Raw genomic sequence first — 16643 nt, 5'->3', positions numbered from 1 at the left:
GTTTCCATAAAGCTATTTCCATACATTTCAGCTGTTTTGTTTTTTCCAAATTCAGTTACCAAGTTACGGTGACTGTCTGAAAACAATGAATAACGTTTTTCATTTTCAGTAAAAAAAATATTTTGCATATGAAGCAGAAAAAGCATTTACACTTTTAAAATCCTTTATTTCCATTTTTCTTATTTTTATTCACGACTATCAAACGGACGAAATGGGTGATCGTGTGCAGCTCGAACTATGATTCCGAGTATTTAATGCCGTCCTCATCAAGTACATTGTTCAAACGTACAAAACTGAAACACTACTTGACCTATATGCCGCCTGGTACGAAAACCCAAAAACCCAGTGGGAAAAATGGGAACGTACTCCCCAACCAAATGCAGCCGCATGAACGTTTGGGGGATAAAGGTAAAGTACAAAGATAACAGAAGTGTATAAAATAAAAGTTGCATTGAAAAGTTCGAAAGCTGAGATGAATACATTACAACCATCAACCCTTTTATACGTTACAACAATAGAGTCTAGTACTTAATTAACGCCATAACGGCTCACGTGCGTTCATACCAATGAGAAACTATTTACATTCTCTGTCACTGCCACTTACAGTTTAGATCCACCGAATGTAAATACATGCATTACTGGTGGGAGAAAACCCTTCCGCTCTTCGTATGCGAGACTTAGAACAGCTACAAAATAAGTTTTAGTTAGAACAACGTTGCATTGCTCTTTTTGGAATGGTTTGTGATGTTATTAGGGCGATTTTAGCCGTGGCCACTAGAGTTAACCAACCAGAAATTTTATTTTAAAATTTCAGATGGTAAAAAGTTGTTTTTTGTTTGTAATTTCCCACAGCCTTCGATGAAATGACCTGTTCGATGGCACCTGTTGGTCAAGTTGGACTTGTTCGACGCACCGCTGACAAACCGGTCAAAACAAATTTATATACAAGAATTTAACCGTCCTTGTTCATGGCGGTTTCTAGACTATGTCCTCTTGCATTGGCGTTTAGCGTCGCTATAATCATTGCGGTTTCGACCGTCTATACATTTATCAATGGATACAGCGAAGATCTGGTTTTTAAATTCAAACGAAACCGAGGACCTTCAAAAAGACAGTCGAGTCTAGGCAAGGAGATAGCATTTCCGTATCAAAATATTCGTCTTCCGAACAATGTTCGACCACTATCTTACGATATATACATTCATCCAAACTTAACCACGTTCAAGTTTTATGGCAGGGTTAAAATTGCATTACGGTGTTATCAACCCACGAAGAACATTATATTGCATCTGCGTGGTCTTAGTGTTGGTGATATTAAGCTCACGGATTCAAAACAAAATCGTTTGAAAATTGCGCGAACCGTGCAACACAAGAAAAACCAACAATATTTGATTGCAGCGGATAAAGAACTCAGAGAAAAGGAAACGTATGCAATTTATCTGGAATATAATGGAACGTTATCCAATAATCTGGAGGGGTTTTATAGAAGCAGCTACAAGACAAAGAGCGGACAAGTCAGGTGAAGATTATTAACAGAATTTTCTTAGCCTTTGCGGATCATTCTTTGACTATAAGCTTAAGATGGGAGGCGCGGTGGCCTAATGTTTAGTGCGCCGGACTCCGGATCGAGAGGTTCGGTTTCGAGCCCTGGTCGGGGCACTGCGTTGTGTTCTTGAGCGAGACACTTTACTCTCACAGTGCCTCTCTTCACCCAGGTGTATAAATGGGCACTTGTAAATTTAATGCTGGGGGTAACCCTGCGACGGACTAAAATCCAATCCAGGGGGGAATAGAAATACTTCTGGTCGCTTAATGCTACTAAAACCAGGATAATCTCCAGCCTGATGGGCCACTAGGCTCGTTTGCAGACTTAATTTAACCTTTATCATAAGCTAAAAGGAAAGATAATTAGTTAACAACTGGACTTCAAGTTAGAGGTTTTTATCGCCTGTTACTAGAAACTAGCTTGCCGTTATTAGTAGCAAATCCGTGCATTTGATTGGTTGTGCCATCGTTGGCTATTTAACTATTGCTCTCTGCTGAACACTTGCGCGCATGTTAAAATATCCTGAACATATTCAAAATTTGAAGAAGCATTCCTTTACATTCCTGTTGCAAAAAGGACATCAAATATATATTTTTTGCCTTAGAAAAAGGGTCGTTTCTGCTAAAACAGTTAGGCTACTTGATCTCTATACTTGCTTACAAGTCGAGCACACAGAGCGCGAAACCGAAAACCAGAAGCGAAAGACTTTGAGAAAGTCTACTTGATCTCGTGTTTTGCCAGTTGTTTTTAACAGCGATAATCAACTCGGCTACGCTTCGTTAATTATTTGTTCTCACTCTTAAAAACTCGAGCTTGTAGTAGGTAAAGGTAAAGTCTGCGTTGGAGCCCAGTAGCCCACCAGACCGAAGCTTATCCCAGTTTTAGTAGCATAAAGCGACTAGGAGTATTTCTTCTCTCCCCTGGATGAGATGCCAGTCTATCGCAGGGTTACCCCTAGTAGCAAATTCGCCGGTATTCATTTATACACCTGGGTGGAGATTTAGAGAAGCACTATGAGAGTAAAGTGTCTTGCCCAAGAACACAACTCAATGACCCCGACCAGGGATCGAAACCGGACTGCTCGATCCGTAGTCCAGCGCGCCTCCCACTCGAGCGTGTAGTGCAGTCGCAAAAACTCGACATAACAGACTCGTAGTCTTATTTGCTGCGCAGGCGACAACTATAGAGTCATTTGAATAATGCCACTTCTAAAAACAATTTCAATGCTGAGGTTGGTTATTTTTTAACAATTAGCCTTTCCACTCTTGGTTTCCCCAGACTTAATATATAGTCGACTGAGTTGGTAATGCGCCTTTCACAAATAACACGAAATGAAAATTTTGAGAAACAGAAACACACAAGGATTTTTTTCTCTCGCAATACGGTCTTAAGTTATTACAGTAACTAGTGCAAGGTCAATAATGCTTTTTCAGTCTATCAGCCTTGATAGCTGGGTTCCAGGTTTATCTTCTTTAAGCACTGGATCTACTTAAAAGAAATCAAATCAACTTACTTTTACTGTATTTTCAGATACCTGGCGACAACTCAGTTTGAAGCAACAAACGCACGCTCCGCTTTTCCATGTTTTGACGAGCCCGCGTTCAAAGCAGTTTTCCGTATCACAGTAGTACATGACGTCAGTCACAAAGCGCTGTCCAACATGCCACTGGAGTCACGTGACAAGAGGCCCGACGGCCTTTTGGAGAGCCGCTTCAGCCCAAGCGTTCCTATGCCAACGTATCTGGTGGCGTTCATTGTGTGTGACTTTGAGTACAAGGAGACAAAAACAAAGAGTAACAAGAAGGTAATCAAGTTATGAAGTTTATTTTGAACAGCCGGCGTAGCGGCTTTTATTATTGCAAATTTTGCCCATCACTGTACGATTGCAAACAGTTTTACCACAAAAAGCACAAGTACAAGATTAGAATTTGCCATTTGCTAGCTGAGTTCAGCCAGTATATGCTGCGTAAAGTGCAAAGAAGGCTTGTGAAAGAAATTTCCCTAAGAGCGAAAACCTTAAAATTCTCGCTTTTCATACATGGAAGATATCGCAAACATTTGCGAAATGTGAACCGCTCCGTTTGTCAGCTTTGTAAGAAAATGAGGTAATTCGCACAAAAAATAAAGAGTAGTGGGAATGGTAGCTTGTAAATCCATCAAGGCCGCGTAATTTGTTCCTTTGGCGTCAACTTGATGTAAATGAAAATATATACGAAATAATTGGGCCTCTACAGATTATCCGACAAAGTCTGTAAGGTTCTACTCAGAAAGTTTAGAAGTGTTCGGAAGGTCTCCGGTCGCACTTCGAGTACCCCTCGGTAATCTTTTCATGTCTCAAGAGATTTCAGACAATTTTGACACGTTGGCATATCCTTCAGTAGCCTCGACAAAAAAATATCTACAGTTAGACACATCGCATTGGGAGGAATGTACCTTCAGTTTGCCTTCAGATAATCACGTATTTTCCAAGCAGGTGATCCCGGTCCATGAAGTAGCTTAGTGACCGTGTGATATATCTTTTATCTCTCAGGTGAGGGTGTGGTCTAAACCTGATGCAATCGATAGCGTGGACTTTGCACTGGATGTAGCCAAGCGCACACTGGAATATTATGAAGATTTTTTCAAGGTTTCATATCCTTTGCCTAAACTGGGTAAGTACATAACTCAGCAATACATATTTCAACTTTCTTTTCTTTGTACTGTAATATGAAAGTGTTCTGAGTTGTTAAATGTTGCAGTCACTTCTCTCCATAGAGTAACCTATCAAAGTTTATAATCAAAAACTTTAATAACGCTTTCTCTTTTCCAGACCTTATTGCAATTCCTGACATGGGCGGCGCTATGGAAAACTGGGGACTAGTGACGTTTCGTGAGTCCGCTGTACTGTTTGACTCAAGCACCGGAAGTGTTGCTGATAAAAAGCTGGTAACAATGATTGTGGATCACGAGCTTGCGCACCAGGTAGAAGTTCTGTTATATGGCATTTTAGAAGTTTTGTTTTGTTATGTAAGAATTTCTGTTGAGTTCCTGTAATAAAGCAAAGAGCTTTCAAAAGTTTTCTCGAATGCTGCTCCGTCTTAAGGAATTAGGTTTCCTTTATAAGTCTTAAGTTTTAAGAGTAAAATTAAGACATATATTTTTAAAAGAGCTTAATATGGTAGACGAAGCAATAAAGTGTTATTAAACTATTTATTAGAATGTTTCTATTTTAATTAACTTCTGTCTCTCGAAAAAAAAAAAAAAAAAAAACCAGAAAAAAAAAAAAAAAAAAAGGGAAAAAAAGGGGGCGTGTCTTGTTTGACACCGCCGGGGGTTTTTTATTTTTACTGAAGTTAAGATGGCCTAAGAATAAGAATATCTTATATTAGATTTTTAATTCAAAAAAGGCTTCGTTGTAATAGTAATTAGCTCTATTGAACAAGGGGGGGGGGGTGGTTTTTTTTTTTTTTTTGGGGGTGGGCCTCCCCCCAACAAAAAAAAAAAAAAAAAAAATTCCAAACCCCAACACAAAAAAAAAACCAAAAAAAAAAAAAAAAATAATTTATTTATTTCTTTGTTTTTAACCAGTTACTAGCGCTATATGAATAAATAAATTATCATTCTCATCATCATCGTTATCATCCATCAACATCATTAACATTATTATTTCTATATAGCCGTATGGTAAGGAGATCTTTAAAAGCCCGATTTGCTAGTCTAGGCTAAATTCTGGTTGATATATCTTGTTGAAGGCTGGACTTTTAGTCAGGAGGCAGTTAAGCAAACCAACAGTGAACACCCAATACTAATTGTTTGTGAAATCTTTGCGTTCTCACGCGTTTGATATTTTCCTCATTCTTTTGCAGTGGTTTGGTAACTTAGTGACGATGAAATGGTGGAACGATCTGTGGCTGAATGAAGGATTTGCCGTGTTCATGGAGTATCTTGCCACTGATAACTACAACGCTAAATGGAAAAGGGTGAGAAAAAACGAAGGACCTGTACATTACCTCTTCAAAAATTTCAAGCATGCAAAAAACAAAACTAAACAAACAATGGCCATTTTTTGTAACGGCTAACAAGTATAGAATCAATCTCTTCGAGATAGAGATGTTTTTTTATGGAATAAGGGTCGGAGGTTTATCCTGTGTATTGTTTTTCGAACTTATAATTAAAGTTTTTTTGTAGTTTAGTTTAACACTTTCCGTTTGTAATTTTTAAACGATGTAAGTGCTAGTGATTATTTATTCGTGTTTTAGTTACGCAATCCATTGTTTGTGCGACGCTTTTTATAGATCACCTTTCAGACACATACAAACAAGGCTTGTCACACTTAAAGTTATACGCCGAAGTATGAAAAGTTATTTTTTAAAAGAAACGAAACTAATTAAGCATTTCCAACAGGCCCTGGGCAAAAAAAAAAAAAAAAAAAAAAAAAAAAAAAAAAAAAAAAAAAAGAAAACACTTGTAAGTAACCATAGAAAGGACGCCCATTTTGCATCCACTTTGAATTATTTATTATGTTTTTATTATAACCCCTCTATTAACTCTTTTTGTTAACTTCTTACTGTTTTAAATTATGTGTCATGATATCCATAAATTGAAACCTTATAAGTTATAACTTTCCGACTGTCGCAGTTTGAATACTTTAGATTTTAAATTTCCATTTTTACAGGAGGATCAATTTATGTTGGACACGATGAGAGAGGCACTGGAAGTAGACAGCTCAATTCACACCCATCCAGTGTCCGTTAAAGTTCGCAATCCAGCAGAAATAAACGAGATCGTGGATAAAATAACATATCATAAGGTAAAACGTTTTTTTGTACTTGCTCAAAATATCCAAACAGACCTGTACTCAAATTATGGACTGATACCCAGTAAATTTCCGAAAGTACCCCAAAAACTTAGTAGTGAGTAAGTGACACCACGAAAAAAGGGAAATTTATTGTTTTTAGCAATTTCTCAAGAGAAACGAACCCTCGAAACAAGCTTAAGCTACCTGACACTGTGACTTGACTTTGAGGAAAACAATTAAAAATATTTATCCAAGGCCGAAATATAACTCTGTTCTGCTGATTTTTTTTTTTATTATTACTTTTCGTCTCTTTCTTGCGAGAATTATTATATACACAAAACTTCAAGAAAACTCTTCTTCAATGTATGCTAACAGCCAACGAAGTCCAGAATGTTAGTCTTACTGCCCTGGATCTGAATGACTCGTAGTTACTCGTAAGCTGACTTAGTTTTTTCAAAAAACGTTTTCACATTCGTTAATTAGTTTTCTAGCGGTTAGATAACACTGTTTGTGTAAAAAAGTGCAAATAAATAAACTCGATTGTTTACAAACTGATTAAGATTTTTTTGTTCACAGAGCTCGGCAGTCATACGAATGATGCAAAATTTCCTCGGAGTTGAAATGTTTAGAAAAGGAATCCAGGTATAAATGCTTTTGAAAAGGTGCTTTTTCCCTTTACTTTATTTAATTTCTATTTCTTTAGCTTTAATTTCAGGCAAAACAAATTGGAAAGTTGGCAGGAAACTCACGAATTGACGCTTTTACACAGACTGCAATTTTCTCTGTGATTCAGATTTACTTGAAGAAACATCAATTTTCAAATGCCAAGGCCTTGGATCTTTGGAAAGCGATGAGTAAGGTGAGAGCGTCATGGGGTAATAGTAATCAACTATCACTTTACCTTTTTACACAGTTCAACCTTGATATAACGTTTATATAAATACCGAACAAGCCTTGATGAACCGCCATCTCATTTCCTCTCCCTCCCTGACCCTCTCAGTATTCACTTCCAACTCTCTCAAGCGCAGCGCATATCTCCATCCCTTATTCAGCGAGCGAGAAAGGGAACTGTCGCGAATATAGTCAACTCCCTCTTAATGGATACCTTTTTAAGACGGACTCCTGGTGTTGGTCTCGCGCCTGCCGATTCTCAGTCATTTTATTGTGACTCAACTCCCTATAAGACATACACCTCTGTAAGACGGACAGTTGGCGGAGCCGGTCCCGACGGTGTCCGTTTTAGAGAGAGTTGACTGTAGTATGCTATCGACCCACCATCGAAGCCTCGAGTTTACGGACTACCAAGGGTATGGATGGCTGTTCCTTGGGCATACGCATCCAACATTAATAACCCAAGTAAGCAACGCTTATTCACCAAACGTTTTTAAACTACACATGTTTAACTAAACAGCTATTTAACTTGATTGACAGGCGTCAGGAAATCTTGTGGATGTTGCAAAGATCATGGACTCATGGGTGACCCAGAAGGGATTTCCTATTGTATCTATTTCAAGTGATAAGATTCAGAGGAAAGATGGCCGTTTGTCCTACAGGGCAAGTCAGAAAAGATTCGTCAGAGATTTTACTTCGACACATTTAAAAGACGAGCATAAGAAGGAGTAAGTCTATAATTGCAAGTGGCGTCACTTTTTTTAACTGTTATTTTCTTTGATTTTCGTGCATTTGCTAGCTTCAAACAGGCTTAAAATAACCTTTCAAGCTCAACCCTCGGTTTATTATACGAAATTTCAAATTTTTTTATTCGCCCAACTAAACGTTCTAAACATGCTTACAAACTTGGCTCAGAAAATACTGACTCTTTTCTGAAAAAGGATGGCATCATCTACCACTTTTGTTTGAAAATTCGCCATGTCTTTAGAGAGCTTGCCAAGTAATGTGATGTTAAGTCGAGATAGGTTTTGGAGTGCGGAAACTGGTTAGGATATCTCTACGTACGAAGCTTTGCAAACGCAACTGTTGTTTTTCAATACTTTTTGAATAACGCGCGCAAGACTAAATTTTTTTTATGTAATTTGGAAGTGAAGTAAATTTATGTTGTAGGAGGCTTCAAACACAACAGCAAAAATGTAAGTTGGAAACTTTAAAAGCGGAACTGATTGGAACAGACCGCTTAACTGGCCTACCTGGCGACGCCGGCTATGAACAACAAATCTTTATTTTTGATCCTTTCTTGGCAGACCAGGATGGTATGTTCCGCTGACATACATCACTGAGGACTCACTTGGTAGTTTAAAAACTGTTTGGATGAACAAGACTTCAGGTAAAATATGGACGGTTTACGGTAATTAACAACAATAGCTAAAAATTTTAAATGCAGTTTGCAAGTGGCGATAACAACAATACGTGCTTTCAATCTCTAGTTACATTTCAGCTTCCCAGCAGTACTTCCGGCTGGTTTAAGGCCAATGTTGGACAAACTGGTTTTTATCGAGTCAACTATGAGGAGGAGAACTGGAAACGACTGAGCCAGCAATTACTTCATAACCACACGGTAAGCCGCTGACCTCCAAGCTTATTGGAAAGGTGTTTTGCGCTTGTCTACTTTCTACTCTTATCATCATTATGATTGTAAGTCTTGTAATAACCTGAACTCTAGGATGCTCCAGTCTTTTTTCCTTTTTTTTTTCTTTTTAGCGTAGTTTATGTAGTACAGCAGGTATAAGTGATGACTTCCTGAGCAACCTCTCCAAGGAAGGAACGCTCCCCATCATTTTGAAACATATTCATCTCGACACATCCTCTAAAATAATCCCATCCCATATCCCCCCAAACACGCCCACCCGCTAGATCGTGCACCCAATGCTATATTGCATCAACTTCAATACAAATAACTCGTGCCACATTTCTCAACAAGTGTTTTTCTTATCGTTTTTCTTAACTGGTAAATAAAAGAAGTTCCTCTTGTCGAAACTTTTTGGCCACTTACTTCGATATCATCATATCGGCGAGCTACGCAAAAAAATTGCAATATTTTCGTACCATTCAATGGCTTTACCTTTCATTCTCCGGGCGATGATGTAAACCTCAGCCAACGTTTTTATTTCCAAACGAGTATACCTCATCTCAACCCCACACATTTTCTTGTTCCTGTCCATTCATCCTCTGGTTGCGCGAGGTTAAGCTATTGTGCTCTTGACGACTAAAAAAAGCAAAATACTTTCCATCGTGAAGAATAATCAACTATATGTATTGAATCCAAACACGTTCTTATTTTTAAACAACATTTATCACCTTTTCTAGTAAATTTATTCACATCACTCATCAGCAAAAAAGCCCGTCGAATGTATGGAGATAATTGATCTTTTGTTTTTTTTTGTTTGTGTTATCGCCCAACCCAGGGTAATTAAGCGTGTTATTCACCTGTTCTACGGGGGTATGTGATATATTCATCTCGTACGAGTACCCCGGGATATGACACGGGTTTCGCCCTCGAATCCCAAAGACATATAGCCTCCAATAACCCTTACAAAAAATAGGTAACAAGAAGTGGTAACTTGAATTTTACACATGGTCAGACAAAGCTCCATTTTTTCAGCGAATGAAAGTTCCCCAGTAAACAACTTAATACACGCATACGAGATGAGATAAGACTAAACTCTGATCGGACTCATGATCAAGGAACTAATCATGCTAAACTCGGTAAAATCTCCAAGAAAGCTCCAATGCATGAATTTTATTTCTATTTCTTAAGGTACTGAGTCCATCAGACAGAAGTGGTTTAATAGACGATGCATTGAGCTTAGCAAGGTACGTTTGGTGGTTACTTAACTGTACACGCTAGTCAAATGAAAATGTGTTCCGAACAACTTCGAAGGCTTGTTCAACCACACCATTTCTTAATTTTCTTTGAACAAACTCTACAAAGTTAATTTGATAAAACACAATATTAACTAAAGCTCCCGGCTGTTAAGACTGAAGTTACGGTGGAATATTGATATCTCGAACCCTCGTTTCTCAAAACTCCCGATAATTCGAACCAACAGTGGTTTACCTTCCCCTCAGCCAAACACTGCAATTTTACCCACCACCCCCACCCCCATCCCCACGATTAATCATACTTCTCGATTTCTAACCAAACTCGACAAAACAGCTTTTAAACTTGTTTCAAACTTATTATCACGCGCATTTCTTTTCAGGGCGGGTGTTCTAGACTACAATATCGCATTGGACATGACGGAATACGTCAAACACGAGACTGAATATGTTCCATGGGCGGTCACTCTGCGTTCGTTGGCTTACATCGGAACCATGCTGAGTTCGAGATTTTCCTACAAGCTTTATCAGGTAATAAATTACAGGAAAAGCATTGAAACTGAGCAGAACTCACTAATCACTGCTGACTGGTACTCTTGAACCTTTTTATCTCAACAAGCAATTCATTGTGGAGAAGATGAAGCCTCTGGAACAAATACTAGGATGGGAAGACAAAGGAGAACTGATTGATAGGTAAGAAATAAGATACTGTCAATGTTTTATTGCCCAGTTACACGTCGCAACTTGTGTCTGAGATTTATTAATAGCAACGAATCACGATTGATTGATTGATTGATTGGTTATTGACTGACTGACTGACTGACTGATTAATTGATTGATTAATTGATATAATAATTGACTAACTGACTGACTGACATATTGATTGATTGATTGATTGGCTGACTGACTGACTGACTGACTACATATTGATTGATTGATTGATTGATTGATTGATTGATTGATTGATTGATTGGCTGACTGACTGACTGACTGACTGACTCTGATTGATTGATTGATTGATTGTTTGATTGATTGGCTGACTGACTGACTGACTGACTGATTGATTGATTGATTGATTGATTGTTTGATTGATTGGCTGACTGACTGACTGACTGATTGATTGATTGATTGATTGATTGATTGATTGATTGATTGATTGATTGATTGATTGATTGATTGATTGATTGATTGAATTGTTCGATTGGTTGATCCTTCGATCGAGCGACCAACCAATCGAGTGACCGAGATTGATCGATCGATCGTCTCATTTGTTCTTTTAGATTTCTCCGCGAACTGACGCTTTCAACACTCAGTTTTCACGGTGACGCGGAAACCGTAAGCAAGTCACAAAAACTGTTTAACGACTGGATGAAGACGAATGGGTAAGACTATGTATAACAAACATTTTGTGTGGGTAAACTCTGCAGAGGGTAAAACATGTTACCCCAGCAAACGGATATTTGACGCTTTTCAGTTCAACCAGACCAAAAAAGTTCAACAAATTCTTATTTACCTTTCTTGGCTGGCTAATGAGTTACCAAAAGAGTGAAATCAAGAACCGGTTAAATCAAGCTAGATACTCTAAACAAATGAATAGAAAATCGTTAATAGCCATTCAGGATGCGAGGTTCTTCGCAACTGCCCAATTTCTATATAAGAAAAAAATTCTAATGCGTTTAATTTTTGAGCATCTTTCACGAAACACATGAAATTAACAGAAACTCTCGCGACAAAAGAGTTTTAACTTTTTTATAAGGAGATCTGATAAATTTATGCTTTTGCCACACTGTACTTTTAGGAGCCATCCGATAGCGCCTCACCTTCGAAAGATTGTTTACTTCACTGCCATAAAGTACGGAGGAGATAAGGAGTGGGAATTTTTGTGGAGAAAGTACAAGGAATGTAAAAATGCTGCAGAGAGAGAAAAAATAATTTCCGCTCTCGGTGCTTCAAGGAATAAACACGTGTTACAAAGGTAGGGACTTCTGCTCTTATTTCATAGCCGGAGGTAAAGTAAAGAGCTTGTATTTAAGTAGCAATCTCACGATTCAGGGCGGTAAAAGGGGGTTCCCAACCAATCACGAGCTTATTTTCCTTCAAATCAGGTATATTTTTGAGACTATTTTACGAATTACCCGGCCCTTCCCACCTAGGGTTATAGCAATAAGTCAAGTAAGTCAAGTTAACGAATTACGTATTTAATATACAATATTAAAGAAAATAAGCCTTAGCTAATTAGTTAATTAACGTAGCATTTTCCAAGATTCGTGTTATTTGTCAATTTTGGCTTTACTACCGTCAACCGATCTATGAGTGCGTAACTTCTTTTCATTTTTCACGAACTATTCCCTTAACGTATTCAGCCGTAATCAAAGTGAGCAGAACACCCACCACACGCGTCAATCTGGACTGGCAATTCACGGATCTCGCGCCTTTTTGCTCAAATCACACGTCACGCATAACCCCTTTACCCCGCGTTTCAATCTGCGATGTACAAAATTAACATACGAGAAGAAGTGAAGGAAACCTCAAAATTATAGTTCATGAAAAAATAGTATAGCACAAACGAGGTCCAAAGAGGCATTGATGAACCAAACAGAAACAAGGACAGCCAAGAATATTGCAGTACATTTAATTTACTCTATTTATTCACATCAATAAGTGCGTACAGTCCTTCGCTGCTGCCAAATTCGGGGAGCAATTTGAGTAATTTTGAAGTAAGACACATCGCAACAACAGTTTTGGATATTTCATGGATTATCTCTCTTGTATCAAAGGTTGCTTAAGGACACTCTGGACAGCAGCCAGGTTCGTTCTCAAGATGCGATTCAAATTATTGGGACCGTGGCAAGCAATCCTGAGGGACGCCAGCTGGCTTGGAAATTTTACGACAAGAACTTCAAGAAGATAGTGAAAAGGTAACGCAAAATACCATGACTTCTTCCTTTCTTTTCTTGCCGTGTGATTAGAATTTTGAGAATGGAAAGGCTGGTAGGGCCTCTGTAAAAGAGAGTGGATTCAAAAGTGTTTGGTAAAACCCAAACACAAATACAGCAGCAGCAAATGGTACAATTAACCAATGAGAACTCGAAGCAGAAACTTACGACCAGTACCAGAAAAGAGCGCGAAATCGCTGAATCGCGATTGGTTTCTTTTTCACCTGATTGGCTGAGAAGGCAGCACCTTCATTCTTATTGGTTAAAGTAGGTTGCATACCGGCGTTTCAAGAAACTCAAACTCAAAGTGCAGTTGAGGGAAGTCGGGTGACGAGAGCTTAAAAAAGCTTCATGAAGCTATCAGCTAAATCACAATAAACTAGTCTCCAGACAAGCTGTTAACAATTTCAATTTATTTTCCTACCTAATTAGATCCATCTTCGTTCTGGAAACATTTTCTTTTTCTTAACTCCACAGGTTTGGTAAAGAGTCGAGAGCAGTTGCATTTCTGCTAGAGAAAACAACAGAAAACCTTAATACGCCAAAACACTTGAAAGAGGTAAAGATGTAAACGGCAGTATTTTCTTTATTTAGCATCGAGTTGTTACATTACCCAAAGATTCAACCGAGTAGTGTAGAGGTTTTGCGCGTAGGTTGAAGTCCGCTAAGGGGCTTGGCATCAGATAAGAAGGCACTTAGGGACTGACCATTATTTTTTGGAGGGGGGGGGGGGTGAAATTGATGTTTGCGGGCCGCATTTGTTTGCCCGTCGTTCATGTCGATGTTTGCGGGTGCATCATGTCTGGGGATGGGGCCGGACATCAGCCGAGGCCAGATGTTGGACGGTCCACGCCCTGCACATCTTTGTTGCGCTCTCACTTCATATTACGTTCCTGTTCCTTGGTGTGCGCACCGTCCCTTTGTTGTCGTGTGCGGGTCCCCCAGGCACCACACTCGTCCCTTCCCTCCTCATCAACTGTCGGGTCCCCCCCCTCCAGAATGGTCCGTCCCTTATGTGTAAAACGCGTAATTAGTTGGACTGGAAGAACGTTGACACAGGGTTCGTACCCTTTTTCATAAACAATTTTCAAGCACTTTTCAAGGACTCAGATTAATTTCCCAGGACTCCAAAATTCACTTTAACCCTTTCACTCCCAAGATCTCAATATTATCTCTCCTTACTGTCTGTACATTTCTTATAGTGTTAGTTCTGAGAATTCAGTTGTTACTTGAGTTTAACAGATTTTCAGAACTTTCTAGGACCGGTAGTCTTTTTCCAGGACTTTCCATTGCTGAACCAGTCCTGGAAGTGCCACAATAAAATTCCAGGACTTTCCAGGTTTTCCAGGACTCGTACGAACCCTTTGATGTTTTTCAAATATTTGCAGGTCACGGATTTCATCAAAGCACATCACACCATGTCCCTGCTTCAATTATCCAACAAGAAAGTGCTGGAGACAATACAGACCAACATACACTGGATGGCCACTCAAATCAAGCATGTAGAGAAATGGCTCAAGGATCGGCAAAAACAAACTGATACCAAAGGAAATTTCAAATATAGCCATGGTCCAAGATACACACGAACAGTACTCTGAAAACTGCCACTGAAATCTCCAGCAAAGAGTATTTAGTCATGGTCACATTTATTCTAAGCAGTGCATTGAAAACCTGTTGTGAACGGGATCCTCCCTCAAGGGAGCACTGAGGTATGGCCTCAGTTAAGGCTGGTTCTCATATGATCGCCCCGATCGTCTCTGTCGCCTCTGTCGCTTCAAAAAGTTTGCTTGCGATCGGGGAGATCATATGAGAACATTACAGAGACATCTGCGACGATCGGGGAGGTCATATGAGAACATCACAGAGACAGTGACAGAGACATCTGCGACGATCGGGGCGATCGCGATCGCTTCGATCGCCCGTGTTCTATCTGGGCGATCGGTCGCAGACTGCGGCGATCGCGAACGATTATATGAGAACTACTTTCACAGAGGGAGACGATCGAGGCGATCAAAACTGTCCCATGGTGCATCAGTATTACTCAGAACTACGTTTCCGTTTGGCCTCTTTTTGCTTCTTCGCCGTAAAACGGCAATAATGAGAAGATAGGAGGCCACGAATTTTGCCTTTGCATCGAAGGCTGCCATAAGCGATATCGGAGTTTTGAAAAAACACACGTGCGTTGATACGAATAAAATCGAATATTCATATGCGGGAACAAAGAAAAGATCATGAATTATTATCTTGGTTGATTAACCCTATTTTGCATATACCAGACGATCGGGGCGATCATATGAGAACCCCCTAATCGCTTCCAATCGCTTCGATCGCCTCAGAATTTGCAAACGACAGAAGCGACAGAGACGATCGGGGCGATCATATGAGAACCAGCCTTTAGTACACAAAGAGCGCATGTACTTTTGCAACCTGCAGGGCGGGATAAAAGTCACGAACACGACCACTGAACAGCAACAACTTTTTTGAAAACTCTTTATGACTTTTACCTTCCTTGTTTCCATCGAAGTTATCATGGTTAAATACGAGTGGCTGTTTAGAACACAAAAGCCATCGAATCATAAGCCACAGATCCCAGGCCACAGATTGACACTGCTGGAAAGTGCATGGTAACTTATTTCATAAAGTAACAAATGAGCAACCAATGGTTTCATTGCTACAGGCAATTTTAATAAACTTCTTTCATATAATGGTACAGTGTACCATGTACACTATATACAGATATAATAATGATATTCATAATTCTATGAACTTGGAAAATAAAATACGCCAAGAAACACTTTAGATAATACTGGTTGGTACCCTATCAACTACATTATGACAGCTCCCTGCATCAAACTATTCTTATATTGAGCATTTTTCACTTGAACTTTTTTTTTTGGACAGCAATTTAAAAGTGGTTTCCCAATCAGAGGGAAATTTGGAATTAAACTTGAAAACAAAATATTTGAACAGTGGATATAAGAACATGATTGTAGCTACAGACCCCGTACCCCCGTCATAATTGCTCTCAGTGAAAAGTCTTTTATAACAGTAATGTAATAGGAATGAGCATAAATTATATACACCATACTTCATCAAATTCTTCTTCTTTCTCTTTTGAGAGAATACAAAGAATTTAACACTTTGACTAGACAAAGTGATTAAAGCTACCTCTAAATTGCACTCTAACTGAACAAGGCACAGAAATTATAAGTGGTGTTTTTTGATACCACAACATTTGTAATAAACTTGAGCCAGGCCAAACAAGAACAAAAGTTGAGCAAAGATGGGAATGAGAATATGATGGCAGTATTCTTCAACTGTTATTTACTATCCAAAGCATGTGTTCAAACAAGCTGACAGTATAAGAGAGTTGAAGGGACCATGTCACGGATTTTAGCCAAACTTAGGCATAGGAAATGACCATCAAATTTGTTTAAATGTATAAAATAACCTCTTAAAACAGTGAAGGAATATTTAAATGACACACCAAATGCAAAAGAAGGTACGGATGGCCAAAAGTGTTGAAGATTGAAACGGATTGCGATGTGGGCTTTTAAAAAAATATGGTCCGGCGGAACAGTTTTCAAAGTTAATCTTGTCTGCTTGTAAC

General features: G+C 39.0%; 1 protein-coding gene across 1 annotated transcript; it reads left to right on the top strand.

Moving 5' to 3' along the window:
• Window positions 1-938: 938 nt before the first annotated feature.
• Window positions 939-16406, top strand: LOC144646335 (endoplasmic reticulum aminopeptidase 1-like). The gene is made up of 19 exons (XM_078505888.1): window positions 939-1519; window positions 3077-3350; window positions 4077-4197; window positions 4356-4507; window positions 5392-5505; window positions 6201-6335; window positions 6900-6965; window positions 7117-7182; window positions 7755-7942; window positions 8522-8604; window positions 8705-8835; window positions 10036-10091; window positions 10481-10628; window positions 10717-10790; window positions 11378-11479; window positions 11896-12072; window positions 12875-13015; window positions 13511-13592; window positions 14422-16406. Exons 1-19 carry the CDS (start codon window positions 969-971, stop codon window positions 14629-14631), a joined length of 2871 nt encoding a protein of 956 aa, XP_078362014.1. The 5' UTR covers window positions 939-968; the 3' UTR covers window positions 14632-16406.
• The last annotated feature ends 237 nt before the right edge of the window (window positions 16407-16643 follow it).

Source organism: Oculina patagonica, chromosome 3, assembly GCF_052425735.1.
Source record: "Oculina patagonica isolate OP01 chromosome 3, crgOcupat, whole genome shotgun sequence".
Taxonomy (NCBI): domain Eukaryota; kingdom Metazoa; phylum Cnidaria; class Anthozoa; order Scleractinia; family Oculinidae; genus Oculina; species Oculina patagonica.
The sequence above is the reverse complement of the archived record's forward strand: the minus strand, read 5'-3'. Positions and strand labels throughout refer to the sequence as shown.

Bases quoted from the DNA above. Each gene is read 5' to 3' on its own strand.
- LOC144646335 (XM_078505888.1), top strand. From the start codon at position 969: ATGGCGGTTTCTAGACTATGTCCTCTTGCATTGGCGTTTAGCGTCGCT. The intron at 1,520-3,076 runs GTGAAGATTATT...CTGTATTTTCAG, and splicing joins ACAAAGAGCGGACAAGTCAG to ATACCTGGCGACAACTCAGT. The intron at 13,016-13,510 runs GTAACGCAAAAT...TTAACTCCACAG, and splicing joins TTCAAGAAGATAGTGAAAAG to GTTTGGTAAAGAGTCGAGAG.